The sequence below is a fragment of the Taurulus bubalis genome, assembly GCF_910589615.1.
Source record: "Taurulus bubalis genome assembly, chromosome: 10".
In the NCBI taxonomy this organism is placed as follows: Eukaryota; Metazoa; Chordata; class Actinopteri; order Perciformes; family Cottidae; genus Taurulus; species Taurulus bubalis.
Window position 1 is genome coordinate 28,169,197 of NC_136598.1, and position 18,675 is coordinate 28,187,871.

Sequence of the window (18,675 nt, forward strand, 5' to 3'; positions counted from 1 at the left end):
AATGGACCTGTCTGGTCCTTTTTACCGTTTTAAATTCCTTATTCAATAATTGCGCATGTGCAATTTCCTAAATTGTCAATAGGCTCGTTCGTTAGAGCTGCGCCTCGCCTGGAGTCCAGAGAGAGCAGCGGACCAGCAGGAGGCGCTGACAAAAAACTGCAATCAAGTCGGACAGTTGTCAGCTGCCTTCAAAGTAAACACAGGAAGTCACAGAAAAAAGTACTTCCTGTTAGTTCCGAACTTTTGTTTACTTGTAGTTTACAGATCACGTTTGGATTTATTATATGTGTTTATATATATATATATATATATGTAGAAATGACTGTGTAGCTGCATCCTTTTATTTTTTGTCTTTTTTTTATCTTTTTTATCTTTTTTGTATTTTTATGTCTGCCTGTGAAATACATTACTACTGGTTTAGATATGTGTTATGAAAATACGATTTTGTATTATCAACCACACAAGATGTGTTTTTAGATTGAACATGAGACTAATAGTCAACAATCCAGCGTTAAGTATTCCAACATAAAATAAGGATTTTCTACAACACGTGGTGTTTGCTGTCAGATCTAAGAGCCAATCAGCTCTCTGATGTGGCGACAGCCAGGCGCTTCCCATCATGCACTGGGCCAAGCAGTCGTTTGAGAGCAACTGCGGCGACTGACTCTGAAATCGACAGCCGGCTTGGTCTCGTGAGAGTATCGTTGACCACGTGTGCATGACGTCAGAGTCGGGACCAAGTCGGACACAAATCTAACCAGCATGCATTGCGCGCCGATCGCCACCGATCGATTCTGCGCAGAACTGGATCATCTCGAACGAGCCTATTAAGAAAGTGCAAAAAACATTTAACAACAGTTAAACTAACATTTAGAGAGAGAAAACAAAAAAAGATGAGACAAACTGTGATTGTATATTTCCAACATAAATCACAGGAAACACATTCATGTTCTTGTGTTAGTTCTTACACTTATGAAGATAGAATTTGGCAAAAATATTCAATACATTTATGATATACGCCCTTTCCTCACATGTTCTGACACCGCTAAATAATCCAAATATAACATGTTCATGAAATAATACAAAATCTTCGTCCAAAACACATCTCTGTACGTTCCCCCATAACGTCCCGCGCGTTTCCCGGTCAGGCGCTGAGCGGACACCTCCGCCGGCTCCGTGTGACGTGAAGGACCTCCTCCTCCGACACACAGCAGCAGCAGCAATGGCGGACTTCGACAACTACGACGAGCGGGACCGGGCCTACGGCAGCTTCGGCGGCGGCAAAGGGTGAGTCTCCGGACCCGTGCGGGGAGCTCCGGCGGGGCGGCCGCACCACACAAACCCCGCTGAGCCCGGGACGGTCGCCGTGTCTCCCGGTGCTTTCTGGTCCCTGCGAGCCTCAGCGCCGGGTGACCGGGAGGCCCCGGAGCTCGCGCCCGCCCGGCGCTTGTTCAGCGGGGCGGGCGCGAGCGTGACGAGGCCCGGGGGGCGGCGGCAGGAAACACCGTGGTCCCGGACCTCACGAGCTAGCTGTTAGCTTCGGAGGGGAGGGAGTAAACTAACACACGTTTCGGGGATTTGGGACAAAATAACGGGTTTCTGTTGGTCACAATGAGGCCGGGCAGGAGGCCGCAGCAGGTGGAGGTGGCGGCGGCGCTGCGGCTGCAGCATGTTGCCCGCATGGTGCAGCATGTTGCCCGCATGATGCAGCATGTTGCCCGCATGGTGCAGCATGTTGCCCGCATGGTGCAGCATGTTGTCCGCAGCGGAAGAGCCGGGCACGTCGTTCCCAACACGAGGGATCGATACCCGGCCGGGCGGTGCTCTTGGTGTCCGGGTCGCTGCTCGCTTGTTTGGGTGTTTTCCAGCTGGAGTCCGGGGAGGAGAGAGAAACGGAGCTCATGTTGTTCTGGTAGCTGCAGAGGAGAAGCTCCATGGTGATCAATACAGCAATCAATACATCTGCAGTAGAAAGGTCGTCCTGCGATCACGTGATCACATTTACAATACAGTGATCATTAAAGATGACAATTATTGCTGCATCATTTCCTACCATCAGGATGGATTGATGGATGGAGGATTGATTGATTAGTGGTGTAAACCCAATACGTCTTTATCAGTTAAATGTACAAAAAAGAAAAACATCATTTTATAGATTTAACATTTTTAAAGCTGCTATCTGCACTTTTTATATTTATACGACTGAATACGTTTGTAATTATGTAAATAAAGTATTTTATTATTAATTAATCTGCAGATTGATCGTTTAGACATGTTATAATATAGACATGTTATAGGCATGTTATAATATAGACATGTTATAGGCATGTTATAATATAGACATGTTATAGGCATGTTATAATATAGACATGTTTTAGGCATGTTATAATATAGACATGTTATAGGCATGTTATAATATAGACATGTTATAGGCATGTTATAATATAGACATGTTATAGGCATGTTATAATATAGACATGTTATAGGCATGTTATAATATAGACATGTTATAGGCATGTTATAATATAGACATGTTATAGGCATGTTATAATATAGACATGTTATAGGCATGTTATAATATAGACATGTTATAATATAGACATGTTATAGGCATGTTATAATATAGACATGTTATAATATAGACATGTTATAGGCATGTTATAATATAGACATGTTATAGGCATGTTATAGGCATGTTATAATGTCGACATGTTATAGGCATGTTATAATGTCGACATGTTATAGGCATGTTATAATGTCGACATGTTATAGACATGTTATAATGTCGACATGTTATAGACATGTTATAATATAGACATGTTATAGACATGTTATAATATAGACATGTTATAGACACGTTATAATATAGATATGTTATAGACACGTTATAATATAGATATGTTATAATATAGGCATGTTATAATATAGATATGTTATAATATAGGCATGTTATAGGCATGTTATAATATAGGCATGTTATAGACATGTTATGTACATGTTATGTTATAGACATGCTATAGACATGTTATAATATAGGCATGTTATAGACATGTTTTGTTATAGACATGTTATAGACACGTTATAATATAGATATGTTATAGACACGTTATAATATAGACATGTTATAGACACGCTATAATATAGACATGTTATAATATAGGCATGTTATAGACATGTTGTGATATATAGACATGTTATGATATAGACATGTTATAGACACGTTATAATATAGACATGTTATAATATAGGCATGTTATAGACATGTTATAATATAGGCATGTTATAGACATGTTATAATATAGATGTTATAGACATGTTATAATATAGATGTTATAGACATGTTATGTTATAGACATGTTATAATATAGATATGTTATAGACATGTTATAATATAGATATGTTATAATATAGATATAGTATAGATATGTTATAGACATGTTATAATATAGATATGTTATAATATAGATATAATATAGATATGTTATAGACATGTTATAATATAGACATGTTATAGACACGTTATAATATAGGCATGTTATAGACATGTTGTGATATATAGACATGTTATAGACATGTTATAATATAGATATGTTATAGACATGTTATAATATAGACATGTTATAGACACGTTATAATATAGGCATGTTATAGACATGTTGTGATATATAGACATGTTATAGACATGTTATAATATAGGCATGTTATAGACATGTTATAATATAGGCATGTTATAGACATGTTATAATATAGGCATGATATAGACATGTTATAATATAGGCAAGTTATAGACATGTTGTGATATATAGACATGTTATAGACATGTTATAATATAGATATGTTATAGACATGTTATAATATAGGCATGTTATAGACATGTTATAATATAGGCATGATATAGACATGTTATAATATAGACATGTTATGTTATAGACACGTTATAATATAGATACGTTATAATATAGATATGTTATAATATAGACATGTTATAGACGTTATAATATAGACATGTTATAATATAGGCATGTTATAGACATGTTGTGATATAGATATGTTATAGACATGTTATAATATAGGCATGTTATAATATAGGCATGATATAGACATGTTATAATATAGACATGTTATAATATAGATATGTTATAGACACGTTATAATATAGACATGTTATAGACACGTTGTCTTTATCTTGTAATAAATTAAAGTCAGTTTTATTGTCAATTTTGTGCAATGTGCAAACATGCAGAAGATCGATAGTATGTTTCTCTTCTGTCTTCAGTAATAATAATAATAATAATAGTGAAAAAAAACAACAACATATAGACAACATAAATTAGGAACTATTAAGACTGAAGGGCTATAAGTAAATGACTGTGACATGTGAGTCTAGAAGAGGACGGAGTGGGACGGTGGGGAGAGAGTTCAGCTTCCTGACAGCCTGGTGGTGGAGCTGTTGGACGCGTTATATGGACACGTAGTAGTAATAAGGACGCGTTATATGGACACGTAGTAGTAATAAGGACACGTAGTAGTAATAAGGACGCGTTATAAGGACACGTAGTAGTAATAAGGACGCGTTATAAGGACACGTAGTAGTAATAAGGACGCGTTATATGGACACGTAGTAGTAATAAGGACACGTTATATGGACACGTAGTAGTAATAAGGACACGTTATAAGGACACGTAGTAGTAATAAGGACGCGTTATAAGGACACGTAGTAGTAATAAGGACACGTTATAAGGACACGTAGTAGTAATAAGGACGCGTTATAAGGACACGTAGTAGTAATAAGGACACGTTATAAGGACACGTAGTAGTAATAAGGACACGTTATAAGGACACGTAGTAGTAATAAGGACACGTTATAAGGACACGTAGTAGTAATAAGGACGCGTTATAAGGACACGTAGTAGTAATAAGGACACGTTATAAGGACACGTAGTAGTAATAAGGACGCGTTATAAGGACACGTAGTAGTAATAAGGACACGTTATAAGGACACGTAGTAGTAATAAGGACACGTTATAAGGACACGTAGTAGTAATAAGGACGCGTAGTAGTAATAAGGACGCGTTATAAGGACACGTAGTAGTAATAAGGACACGTTATTAGGACACGTAGTAGTAATAAGGACACGTTATTAGGACACGTAGTAGTAATAAGGACACGTTATAAGGACACGTAGTAGTAATAAGGACACGTTATAAGGACACGTAGTAGTAATAAGGACGCGTTATAAGGACACGTAGTAGTAATAAGGACGCGTAGTAGTAATAAGGACGCGTTATAAGGACACGTAGTAGTAATAAGGACGCGTAGTAGTAATAAGGACGCGTTATAAGGACACGTAGTAGTAGTAGTAGTAATAATAATAAGGACGCGTTATAAGGACACGTAGTAGTAATAAGGACACGTTATAAGGACACGTAGTAGTAATAAGGACGCGTTATAAGGACACGTAGTAGTAATAAGGACGCGTTATATGGACACGTAGTAGTAATAAGGACACGTTATTAGGACACGTAGTAATAAGGACACGTTATAAGGACACGTAGTAGTAATAAGGACGCGTTATAAGGACACGTAGTAGTAATAAGGACGCGTTATATGGACACGTAGTAGTAATAAGGACACGTTATTAGGACACGTAGTAATAAGGACACGTTATAAGGACACGTAGTAGTAATAAGGACACGTTATAAGGACACGTAGTAGTAATAAGGACACGTTATAAGGACCCGTAGTAGTAATAAGGACGCGTTATAAGGACACGTAGTAGTAATAAGGACGCGTTATAAGGACACGTAGTAGTAATAAGGACACGTTATAAGGACACGTAGTAGTAATAAGGACGCGTTATATGGACACGTAGTAGTAATAAGGACACGTTATTAGGACACGTAGTAATAAGGACACGTTATAAGGACACGTAGTAGTAATAAGGACACGTTATAAGGACACGTAGTAGTAATAAGGACACGTTATAAGGACCCGTAGTAGTAATAAGGACGCGTTATAAGGACACGTAGTAGTAATAAGGACGCGTTATAAGGACACGTAGTAGTAATAAGGACACGTTATAAGGACACGTAGTAGTAATAAGGACACGTTATAAGGACACGTAGTAGTAATAAGGACACGTTATAAGGACACGTAGTAGTAGTAGTAGTAGTAATAAGGACGCGTTATAAGGACACGTAGTAGTAATAAGGACGCGTTATAAGGACACGTAGTAGTAATAAGGACACGTTATAAGGACACGTAGTAGTAATAAGGACACGTTATAAGGACACGTAGTAGTAATAAGGACGCGTTATAAGGACACGTAGTAGTAATAAGGACGCGTTATAAGGACACGTAGTAGTAATAAGGACACGTTATAAGGACACGTAGTAGTAATAAGGACGCGTTATAAGGACACGTAGTAGTAATAAGGACACGTAGTAGTAATAAGGACGCGTTATAAGGACACGTAGTAGTAATAAGGACGCGTTATAAGGACACGTAGTAGTAATAAGGACACGTAGTAGTAATAAGGACGCGTTATAAGGACACGTAGTAGTAATAAGGACACGTTATAAGGACACGTAGTAGTAATAAGGACGCGTTATAAGGACACGTAGTAGTAATAAGGACGCGTTATAAGGACACGTAGTAGTAATAAGGACACGTTATAAGGACACGTAGTAGTAATAAGGACACGTTATAAGGACACGTAGTAGTAATAAGGACGCGTTATAAGGACACGTAGTAGTAATAAGGACACGTAGTAGTAATAAGGACGCGTTATAAGGACACGTAGTAGTAATAAGGACGCGTTATAAGGACACGTAGTAGTAATAAGGACACGTAGTAGTAATAAGGACGCGTTATAAGGACACGTAGTAGTAATAAGGACACGTTATAAGGACACGTAGTAGTAATAAGGACGCGTTATAAGGACACGTAGTAGTAATAAGGACACGTTATATGGACGTTATAATATAGACATGTTATAAAGACACGTTGTTATAAAGACAGACAGGTTATAATCCTTTTAGTGCACGTTGGTGTGTCAGCCCTTTTAGCTCCGAGCCAACAGCTCGGCCGTCGCCATGTTGAGAACCATTTAGAGACAACATAACTACCATAATGGTGTTCTGCACCTTCAACCCTCTGAACATCGAGCAGTCGGGTTTCCACATGTTTCTCTCTTGATCTTGATAATATCTCTGTGTCCCATGATGCTCTCTGTGTGTCCGTGTCCCATGATGCTCTCTGTCGGCCCCAGGCGCAGCGGCGGCGGCGGCAGCAGCGGCCCCCGGAGGACGCAGAAAGAGCTGCCCACAGAGCCGCCCTACACGGCCTACGTGGGGAACCTGCCCTTCAACACGGTGCAGGGCGACATCGACATCATCTTCAAAGAGCTCAACATGCGCAGCGTGCGGTTGGTCCGAGACAAAGAGACGGACAAGTTCAAAGGTGTGTGTGTGTGTGTGTGTGTGTGTGTGTGTGTGTGTGTGTGTGTGTGTTTCCCCTAGCGTTACAGCTTGGGGGGGCCAAGAATAGTGTTCATTTCTTTTAATGACAACCACGAAGTGTGCAGGTTGTCACTGCAGTGTTTTTATCGAGCTCCGCAGTCTGTCAAGAGGGTCTCCTTGCAGTCTGTCAAGAGGGTCTGCTTGCAGTCTGTCAAGAGGGTCTGCTTGCAGTCTGTCAAGAGGGTCTGCTTGCAGTCTGTCAAGAGGGTCTGCTTGCAGTCTGCAACAGGGTCTCCTTGCAGTCTATCAAGAGGGTCTCCTTGCAGTCTATCAAGAGGGTCTCCTTGTAGTCTGTCAAGAGGGTCTCCTTGTAGTCTGTCAAGAGGGTCTCCTTGCAGCCTGTCAAGAGGGTCTCCTTGTAGTCTGTCAAGAGGGTCTCCTTGCAGTCTATCAAGAGGGTCTCCTTGTAGTCTGTCAAGAGGGTCTCCTTGTAGTCTATCAAGAGGGTCTCCTTGCAGTCTATCAAGAGGGTCTCCTTGTAGTCTGTCAAGAGGGTCTCCTTGCAGTCTATCAAGAGGGTCTCCTTGTAGTCTGTCAAGAGGGTCTCCTTGCAGTCTATCAAGAGGGTCTCCTTGTAGTCTGTCAAGAGGGTCTCCTTGCAGTCTATCAAGAGGGTCTCCTTGTAGTCTGTCAAGAGGGTCTCCTTGCAGTCTATCAAGAGGGTCTCCTTGTAGTCTGTCAAGAGGGTCTCCTTGCAGTCTGTCAAGAGGGTCTCCTTGTAGTCTATCAAGAGGGTCTCCTTGTAGTCTGTCAAGAGGGTCTCCTTGGAGTCTGTCAAGAGGGTCTCCTTGTAGTCTGTCAAGAGGGTCTCCTTGCAGCCTGTCAAGAGGGTCTCCTTGCAACCTATCAAGATGGTCTCCTTGCAGCCTGTCAAGAGGGTCTCCTTGCAACCTATCAAGAGGGTCTCCTTGCAGTCTATCAAGAGGGTCTCCTTGTAGTCTATCAAGAGGGTCTCCTTGTAGTCTATCAAGAGGGTCTCCTTGTAGTCTGTCAAGAGGGTCTCCTTGTAGTCTGTCAAGAGGGTCTAACAGGTGTAATAACAGAACAAGGTGTAGACCTGTTCGGGAGGAAAGGGAACCTTAAAGGACTTCTGTTGTGATCTGGCGCTATTAACTCAACCTTCAAGGGGGGCGTGGTGCCCCTAATATAACGGTAGGGGAAACACTGGTGTGTGTGTGTGTGTGTGTGTGTGTGTGTGTGTGTGTGTCCGTGTGTGTGTTCTCACTGTGTGTGTTCTCACTGTGTGTTTCTGTCTTTTAGGGTTCTGTTATGTGGAGTTTGACGATGTGGATTCTCTAAAAGAAGCTCTCACCTACGACGGAGCTGTGAGTATCATCATCATCCTCATCATCACCATGTGCTCCCTCAGCACATCAACTTATGAATTATACTCCTAGTTTACTCATAGTACTCATAGTACTCATGCTGCTCATAGTATATCTAAACATGTGCTGGACGTGTGGTTTTAAAGGCTGTGTCATTAAACGTTTCATTGACTCCCTGAGAACCCCTAACGCGTGACCTCTGACCCCTCAGCTGCTCGACCAGAGGTCCCTGAGGGTGGACATTGCAGAGGGCAGAAAGCAAGAGCAGCGAGGCGGCGGCGGCGGAGGCTTTGGAGGCGGCGGCGGCTTCAGGAAAGACGACGGCGGCGGCTTCAGGAAAGACGACGGCAGAGGTATGAACACCGAAGACCAAACAGGAAGTAGGTGACAAACCCCCGACGAGTCCGAGTCTCTCCTCCTCGTCTGGAGTGTGACGCTTTGACGAGGAGGAGGATGAGGAGGAGGAGGTCGAGGACTCTTCATCTTTTCATCCTTTCATCATCTCATCTCCCCTCCCCCACCTGTTCTGAAGGTTAACATGAAAGATTCAGTCAGCTTCCTCTCTCTAACATCTCCTCTCTGATTGGCCGATGGACCACTAACAAGCTCCGCCTCTTCAGTGCTGCTTCCAGGAGGAGGCGCTGCCTCCTGCTCTTCTCTCTCCTCCCTCTCAGTGTTAAACCCCGCCCCCCTGTCCTCTGCAGGTCGAGGTTTTCGAGGAGGAAGAGGAGGACGCGACGGCAACGAGGACTTCGACCAGCAAGGAGGAGGTGCGGTCAGAGAGTTGAGCGGCTCGGGTCGGACAGCAGCCGACCAATCAGAAGACGGCAGTACTTCCAGATGAGAATGAATAGATCAGTTAGTGTTGTAGCGCCCTCTAGAGGGCAGCGGTTTCTGTTGATTATTGAGGAAGAGGCTAAGCTAAGCAGTGCTAAGCTAGGGCTCAAAGGTAACCTGACCCGTTAAGGTCAACAAGGCCGTGTTGACCCTGTAGCCTGGCTCCGCCTCCTTGTTTCCCCATCATGCCTTTCACCTCAACCACCTCATGCTCACCGGTCGGCTCGCAGGTTCCAGTCGCTGCAGGACAGCCGAGGCGTCTGTCTGCCGTCTCACCCGTCTGTCTGTCCGCCCGTCTGTCTGCAGGTTTTAGAGACGACGAGTCACGGGGCGGTCGCTCCGGAGACAGGAGGGGGGGCTCCGATAGGCCGGGAGCCGGAGGAATGGGCGCCGGAGGGCCGGCTCGCCTCAGGGACGGGGGACCCCCCCCGCGGAGGCGGAGCCACGCCGGACTTCAAGGAACTGTCTGAAGGTGACGACTTCCTGTTTGAGACTCAGTTCAGACGGTCAGTTTCTGGAGAGGAAGGAAGCGGAACCTGTGGTGGTTAACCTTTGTTTGTTTGTTTTGTCGACACAGAGGAGCGAGCGCAGAGGCCTCGGCTGCAGCTGAAGCCTCGGACCGTGTCTGAGCCGCTCAACCAGGTGGCCAACCCAAACTCTGCCATCTTCGGAGGAGCCAAGCCCAGAGAGGAGGTGATGCACCCGAGGGTCCCCTTAGTTCTACAGCTCATAGACCACGATATGAACACTACTGTCCTTGATCTCTAAGCATCCACAACTCCTTGCCTTTAAAAGAAGAAGAAATTAGTTATGTTTATACTTATTTTCTGCATAAATATGATCAAAAGTCAAGAGTCTGACCAAGATTCTCCTCGATCGCTCCCCGGGTTTTTAATAGTATTGTTCGGTGCCTTCCCATGAACCCATTTAGAAAGATGACGACCTAACGCATCTAATAATCACAATAAACACAAGCATTGACATGTTAGGAAGCATATTCAGTCCAAAAACGTGTTTTTCGGTTCAGAAATTGAAAAAAAGACCGTGGAGCTTTTCCCACCGTGACAAACAGGAGATGTAAACGACTCAGAAGAGTCTGAGGACCAATGAGATCACACGATCTCAGAACGCCCGAGATATGAACACATAAAACCTCTGGTTGTGTTTCACAATGTGGAGACACTAAATAGATCTAGACTCCCACAGGCAGTACGGTACATGAGTCTCTGACTTATGAAGGTTTTATGAAACGTTGTCATCATAGTCATGTTAAGGAGTTTATGGAATTATTAAAACGTAACGATTCTTTCTTTCTTTTAACGGATAAAGGAGGGAGGAGAGAATGGACAGCAGGGAGGAGAGATTGGACGAAAGTAGGAGGGAGGAGAGAATGGACAAAGGTAGGAGAGAATGGACAAAGGTAGGAGGGAGGAGAGAATGGACAAAGGTAGGAGGGAGGAGAGAATGGACAAAGGTAGGAGAGAGGAGAGAATGGACAAAGGTAGGAGAGAGGAGAGAATGGACAAAGGTAGGAGAGAATGGACAAAGGTAGGAGAGAGGAGAGAATGGACAAAGGTAGGAGGGAGGAGAGAATGGACAAAGGTAGGAGAGAATGGACAAAGGTAGGAGAGAGGAGAGAATGGACAAAGGTAGGAGGGAGGAGAGAATGGACAAAAGTAGGAGGGAGGAGAGAATGGACAAAGGTAGGAGGGAGGAGAGAATGGACAAAGGTAGGAGGGAGGAGAGAATGGACAAAGGTAGGAGGGAGGAGAGAATGGACAAAGGTAGGAGGGAGGAGAGAATGGACAAAGGTAGGAGGGAGGAGAGAATGGACAAAGGTAGGAGGGAGGAGAGAATGGACAAAGGTAGGAGAGAATGGACAAAGGTAGGAGAGAATGGACAAAGGTAGGAGGGAGGAGAGAATGGACAAAGGTAGGAGGGAGGAGAGAATGGACAAAGGTAGGAGAGAATGGACAAAGGTAGGAGGTAGGAGAGAATGGACAAAGGTAGGAGGGAGGAGAGAATGGACAAAGGTAGGAGGGAGGAGAGAATGGACAAAGGTAGGAGGGAGGAGAGAATGGACAAAGGTAGGAGGGAGGAGAGAATGGACAAAGGTAGTAGGGAGGAGAGAATGGACAAAGGTAGGAGAGAATGGACAAAGGTAGGAATGGACGTAGGGAGGAGAGAATGGTAGGGAATGGACGAAGGGAGGAGGGAATGGACGAAGGGAGGAGGGAATGGACGAAGGGAGGAGGGAATGGTAGGGAATGGACGAAGGGAGGAGGGAATGGACGAAGGGAGGAGGGAATGGACGAAGGGAGGAGGGAATGGACGAAGGGAGGAGGGAATGGTAGGAGGGAGGAGGGAATGGACGAAGGGAGGAGAGAATGGTAGGGAATGGACGAAGGGAGGAGGGAATGGACGAAGGGAGGAGGGAATGGACGAAGGGAGGAGGGAATGGACGAAGGGAGGAGAGAATGGTAGGGAATGGACGAAGGGAGGAGGGAATGGTAGGGAATGGACGAAGGGAGGAGGGAATGGACGAAGGGAGGAGGGAATGGTAGGGAATGGACGAAGGGAGGAGGGAATGGACGAAGGGAGGAGGGAATGGACGAAGGGAGGAGGGAATGGACGAAGGGAGGAGGGAATGGTAGGGAATGGACGAAGGGAGGAGGGAATGGTAGGGAATGGACGAAGGGAGGAGGGAATGGACGAAGGGAGGAGGGAATGGACGAAGGGAGGAGGGAATGGACGTAGGGAGGAGGGAATGGACGAAGGGAGGAGGGAATGGTAGGGAATGGGAGGAGGGAATGGACGAAGGGAGGAGGGAATGGACGAAGGGAGGAGGGAATGGACGAAGGGAGGAGGGAATGGTAGGGAATGGGAGGAGGGAATGGACGAAGGGAGGAGGGAATGGACGAAGGGAGGAGGGAATGGACGAAGGGAGGAGGGAATGGTAGGGAATGGGAGGAGGGAATGGACGAAGGGAGGAGGGAATGGACGTAGGGAGGAGGGAATGGACGAAGGGAGGAGGGAATGGTAGGGAATGGGAGGAGGGAATGGACGAAGGGAGGAGGGAATGGACGAAGGGAGGAGGGAATGGACGAAGGGAGGAGGGAATGGTAGGAGGGAGGAGGGAGTGGACGAAGGGAGGAGAGAATGGTAGGGAATGGACGAAGGGAGGAGGGAATGGACGAAGGGAGGAGGGAATGGACGTAGGGAGGAGGGAATGGACGTAGGGAGGAGGGAATGGACGTAGGGAGGAGGGAATGGACGAAGGGAGGAGGGAATGGTAGGGAATGGACGAAGGGAGGAGGGAATGGACGAAGGGAGGAGGGAATGGTAGGGAATGGACGAAGGGAGGAGGGAATGGACGAAGGGAGGAGGGAATGGACGAAGGGAGGAGGGAATGGACGAAGGGAGGAGGGAATGGACGAAGGGAGGAGGGAATGGACGAAGGGAGGAGGGAATGGACGTAGGGAGGAGGGAATGGACGTAGGGAGGAGGGAATGGACGTAGGGAGGAGGGAATGGACGAAGGGAGGAGGGAATGGACGAAGGGAGGAGGGAATGGTAGGGAATGGACGAAGGGAGGAGGGAATGGACGAAGGGAGGAGGGAATGGACGAAGGGAGGAGGGAATGGTAGGAGGGAATGGACGAAGGGAGGAGGGAATGGTAGGGAATGGACGAAGGGAGGAGGGAATGGACGAAGGGAGGAGGGAATGGACGAAGGGAGGAGGGAATGGACGAAGGGAGGAGGGAATGGACGTAGGGAGGAGGGAATGGACGTAGGGAGGAGGGAATGGACGAAGGGAGGAGGGAATGGACGAAGGGAGGAGGGAATGGTAGGGAATGGACGAAGGGAGGAGGGAATGGTAGGGAATGGACGAAGGGAGGAGGGAATGGTAGGGAATGGACGTAGGGAGGAGGGAATGGTAGGGAATGGACGTAGGGAGGAGGGAATGGACGAAGGGAGGAGAGAATGGTAGGGAATGGACGAAGGGAGGAGGGAATGGTAGGGAATGGACGTAGGGAGGAGGGAATGGTAGGGAATGGACGAAGGGAGGAGGGAATGGACGAAGGGAGGAGAGAATGGACGAAGGGAGGAGGGAATGGACGAAGGGAGGAGAGAATGGTAGGGAATGGACGAAGGGAGGAGGGAATGGACGAAGGGAGGAGAGAATGGACGTAGGGAGGAGGGAATGGTAGGGAATGGACGTAGGGAGGAGGGAATGGTAGGGAATGGACGAAGGGAGGAGGGAATGGACGAAGGGAGGAGAGAATGGTAGGGAATGGACGAAGGGAGGCTGGAGGAGAGAATGGATGGATGAAGGGAGGAAACTTTAACAAGAGGAAGGAAGCGTCAGTGAGCCTCGTCATCGCCTCACGTTGGCATTTGAGGTGATGACGAGGCTAAAAAAGGTCTCGTCCAATCAGAACAGTGTCTGTGTCTCAGGGTTCTAACGTCACGGAGAAGTCATGTAAACGTGTTATCTTCATGTAAATGTGTTATATTCATGTGTTCATTTACGTCATAAAATAGTTAATATGCTTTTAAAAGAGAGACTCAAAATATAAGCAGGCATCTATATAAATGTTTTTTCTTTTAATCAAACTATTGTCTCATTCATTTGAGTCATTTAAGGTTTACTGTATGCTTTGTGTTCTCATTGTTAGTTTAAATACTACATTTACTCACTTTTTACTGTTTACACCCAGACTTCACTAAATGTTTGTAATGACATTTGGTTTAAAGTCATGAAACCACTGGTCAACATGTGTATGAACCCTGTTTTTACTGGTCTTCTCTTTAGTGTCCGTCTCCCAGTTTTCATCTCTCTCTCTCTCTCTCTCTCCAGGGAGTGTGATTGATCACAGCGAAGAGGACGGAAGGAGGACAGAGGAAGGGAAGGAGGAAGGAGGGAGGAGGAAGGAAGGAGGAAATAGGGAGGACGACGCGACGTGATGACAAACAGGACGTAGAAATGATTTAGTTTGCCGTTATTGGTAATTTTCCATTGTCTTTTCCCCTCATCTGTCTTTGAATGCAGCACTGATTCATTTCAATCAGCAGCCACACCCTCCTCTTCCTCCTCTTCCTCCCCCTCACCAGGCGGTGGCGCTCTCATCCCGTGTCGCGCAGGAGAAGCTACAGGTCTTTGTGCTGTGTTGTGTTGTCAGTGTCTCTAGAAGCGACTGCCACCAATAAAGTGTTTCTGAAGACTGAAGTTTTGAATGAACTGCAGAATCCAAATTATTATTATTATTGTTAATACGATCAATGAGGTTTTTTTTAGTTAAAAGCTGTCATTCCTGCATTTCATCTCCAACTCTGTTGCTGACGTGAACCTGGTTCAGGCTGAGCTCTCTGGACTTTTCTTTACTGCAGAAATACTACGTTTTAACTTTACTTTGTTTTCCTACACTGTTTATGGCAATAAAACTCTCATCATCCTCACACTGCCTCTGTCCTCTGTAGCAGTACTTCATCTCAAGGTACATGTAGTACTTTATACACACTGCCTCTGTAGCAGTACTGCAGTACTACATCTCAAGGTACATGTAGTACTTTATACACACTGCCTCTGTCCTCTGTAGCAGTACTGCAGTACTTCATCTCAAGGTACATGTAGTACTTTATACACACTGCCTCTGTCCTCTGTAGCAGTACTGCAGTACTTCATCTCAAGGTACATGTAGTACTTTATACACACTGCCTCTGTCCTCTGTAGCAGTACTGCAGTATTTCATCTCAAGGTACATGTAGTACTTTATACACACTGCCTCTGTAGCAGTACTGCAGTACTACAGGGCCAACAGGTCTGTAGACGATGCTGTCAACATGGCCCTCCAGCATCTGGACCCCAGGAACCTACGCCAGGATCCTGTTCGTGGACTTCAGCTCTGCCTTCAACACCATCATCCCGTCTCTGCTGCAGGACAAGCTCTCCCAGCTGCACGTGCCCGACTCCACCTGCAGGTGTCAGACTCCACCTGCAGGTGGATCACAGACTTCCTGACTGACAGGAAGCAGCACGTGAGGCTGGGGAAACACGTCTCAGGCTCTCGGACCATCAGCACCGGTTCCCCCCAAGGCTGCGTTCTTTCCCCTCTGCTCTTCTCCCTGTACACCAACAGCTGCACCTCCAGTCACCAGTCCATCAAGCTCCTGAAGTTCACGGATGACACCACCCTCATTGGACTCATCTCTGGTGGGGACGAGTCTGCCTACAGGTGGGAGACTGACCACCTGGAGACCTGCTGCAGCCAGAACAACCTGGATCTCAAAGACGGCCTGAAGACAGTGGAGATGGTTGTGGACTTCAGAAAGAATGCAGCTGAAGAACCTGCCAAATAATATAATGGTGCACTTCTACACTGCCATCATTGAGTCCATCCTCTGCTCCTCCATCACCGTCTGGTACGCTGCAGCCACTGCCAAGGACAAGGCCAGGCTGCAGCGCATCAACCGCTCTGCTGAGAGGTGATTGGCTGCAATCTGCCAAGACCTCACACTCCATCAGGACCAAGACCTCACACTCCATCAGGACCAAGACCTCCCGTTCCATCAGGACCAAGACCTCACGCTCCATCAGGACCAAGACCTCACGCTCCATCAGGACCAAGACCTCCCGCTCCATCAGGACCAAGACCTCACGCTCCATCAGGACCAAGACCTCACAGTCCATCAGGACCAAGACCTCACACTCCATCAGGACCAAGACCTCCCGTTCCATCAGGACCAAGACCTCACGCTTCATCAGGACCAAGACCTCACGCTCCATCAGGACCAAGACCTCACACTCCATCAGGACCAAGACCTCACGCTCCATCAGGACCAAGACCTCACGTTCCATCAGGACCAAGACCTCACGCTTCATCAGGACCAAGACCTCTCACTTCATCAGGACCAAGACCTCACGCTCCATCAGGACCAAGACCTCACGCTCCATCAGGACCAAGACCTCACGCTCCATCAGGACCAAGACCTCACGCTCCATCAGGACCAAGACCTCACGCTCCATCAGGACCAAGACCTCACGCTCCATCAGGACCAAGACCTCAGGGCCCATCAGGACCAAGACCTCACGCTCCATCAGGACCAAGACCTCACGCTCCATCAGGACCAAGACCTCAGGACCAAGACCTCACGCTCCATCAGGACCAAGACCTCACGCTCCATCAGGACCAAGACCTCAGGACCAAGACCTCAGGGCCCATCAGGACCAAGACCTCACGCTCCATCAGGACCAAGACCTCAGGACCAAGACCTCACGCTCCATCAGGACCAAGACCTCACGCTCCATCAGGACCAAGACCTCACGCTCCATCAGGACCAAGACCTCACGCTCCATCAGGACCAAGACCTCACGCTCCATCAGGACCAAGACCTCACGCTCCATCAAGACCAAGACCTCACGCTCCATCAAGTGTGTTGGTGTGTATAGTGTGTGTAGTGTCTATAGTGTGTAGTTGGTGTGTATAGTGTGTGTATAGTGTGTGTGTATAGTGTGTAGTTGGTGTGTATAGTGTGTGTGCGTGTGTAGTTGGTGTGTATAGTGTGTGTAGTTGGTGTGTATAGTGTGTGTGTATAGTGTGTGTGTAGTGTGTGTGTAAAGTGTGTGTGTAGTTGGTGTTTATAGTGTGTGTGTAGTTGGTGTGTATAGTGTGTGTGTAGTGTGTGTGTAGTTGGTGTGTATAGTGTGTGTGTAGTGTGTGTGTAGTTGGTGTGCATAGTGTGTGTGTGTAGTTGGTGTGTATAGTGTGTGTGTAGTTGGTGTGTATAGTGTGTGTGTGTGTAGTTGGTGTGTATAGTGTGTGTGTAGTTGGTGTGTAGTGTGTGTGTATAGTGTGTGTAGTGTGTGTATAGTGTGTAGTGTGTGTGTAGTTGGTGTGTGTAGTGTGTGTGTGTAGTTGGTGTGTATAGTGTGTATAGTGTGTGTGAATAGTTGGTGTGTATAGTGTGTGTGTATAGTGTGTGTGTAGTTGGTGTGTGTATAGTGTGTGTAGTTGGTGTGTATAGTGTGTGTGTAGTGTGTGTGTAGTTGGTGTGTATAGTGTGTGTGCAGTTGGTGTGTATAGTTTGTAGTGGGTGTGTATAGTGTGTGTGTGTGTGTAGTTGGTGTGTATAGTGTGTGTGTGTGTAGTTGGTGTGTATAGTGTGTGTGTGTGTGTAGTTGGTGTGTGTAGTGTGTGTGTATAGTTGGTGTGTATAGTGTGTAGTGTGCGTGTATAGTGTGTAGTTGGTGTGTATAGTGTGTGTGTGTGGTGTAGTTGGTGTGTGTAGTGTGTGTGTAGTTGGTGTGTATAGTGTGTGTGTGTAGTTGGTGTGTATAGTGTGTAGTTGGTGTGTATAGTGTGTAGTTGGTGTGTATAGTGTGTAGTTAGTGTGTATAGTGTGTAGTGTGTGTGTATAGTGTGTAGTTGGTGTGTATAGTGTATAGTGTGTGTGTAGTTGGTGTGTATAGCGTGTAGTGTGTGTGTATAGTGTGTAGTTGGTGTGTTTAGTGTACGTGTAGTTGGTGTGTATAGTCTGTGTGTAGTTGGTGTGTATAGTGTGTAGTTGGTGTGTATAGTGTGTGTGTAGTTGGTGTGTGTGTGTAGTTGTTGTGTGTAGTGTATAGTTGGTGTGTTTAGTGTGTATAGTGTGTAGTTGGTGTGTGTAGTGTATAGTTAGTGTGTGTGTATAGTGTGTAGTTGGTGTGTGTGTATAGTGTGTAGTTGGTGTGTGTAGTGTGTGTGTATAGTGTGTAGTTGGTGTGTGTGTATAGTGTGTAGTTGGTGTGTGTAGTGTGTGTGTATAGTGTGTAGTTGGTGTGTGTGTGTATAGTGTGTAGTTGGTGTGTATAGTGTGTGTATAGTGTGTAGTTGGTGTGTGTGTATAGTGTGTAGTTGGTGTGTATAGTGTGTGTATAGTGTGTAGTTGGTGTGTGTATAGTGTGTGTGTGTGTATAGTGTGTAGTGTGTATAGTGTGTGTGTGTATAGTGTGTGT

General features: G+C 45.9%; 1 protein-coding gene across 1 annotated transcript; it reads left to right on the top strand.

The window, feature by feature from the left end:
- The first annotated feature begins 1,200 nt into the window (after positions 1-1,200).
- eif4h (eukaryotic translation initiation factor 4h) lies at positions 1,201-15,140 on the top strand. Its single transcript, XM_079224635.1, is given in 9 exon segments — positions 1,201-1,287; positions 7,271-7,461; positions 8,781-8,845; positions 9,057-9,198; positions 9,550-9,615; positions 9,989-10,116; positions 10,118-10,154; positions 10,260-10,375; positions 14,542-15,140. Coding segments are annotated over 9 exon segments (819 nt in total). The 5' UTR covers positions 1,201-1,222; the 3' UTR covers positions 14,551-15,140.
- The last annotated feature ends 3,535 nt before the right edge of the window (positions 15,141-18,675 follow it).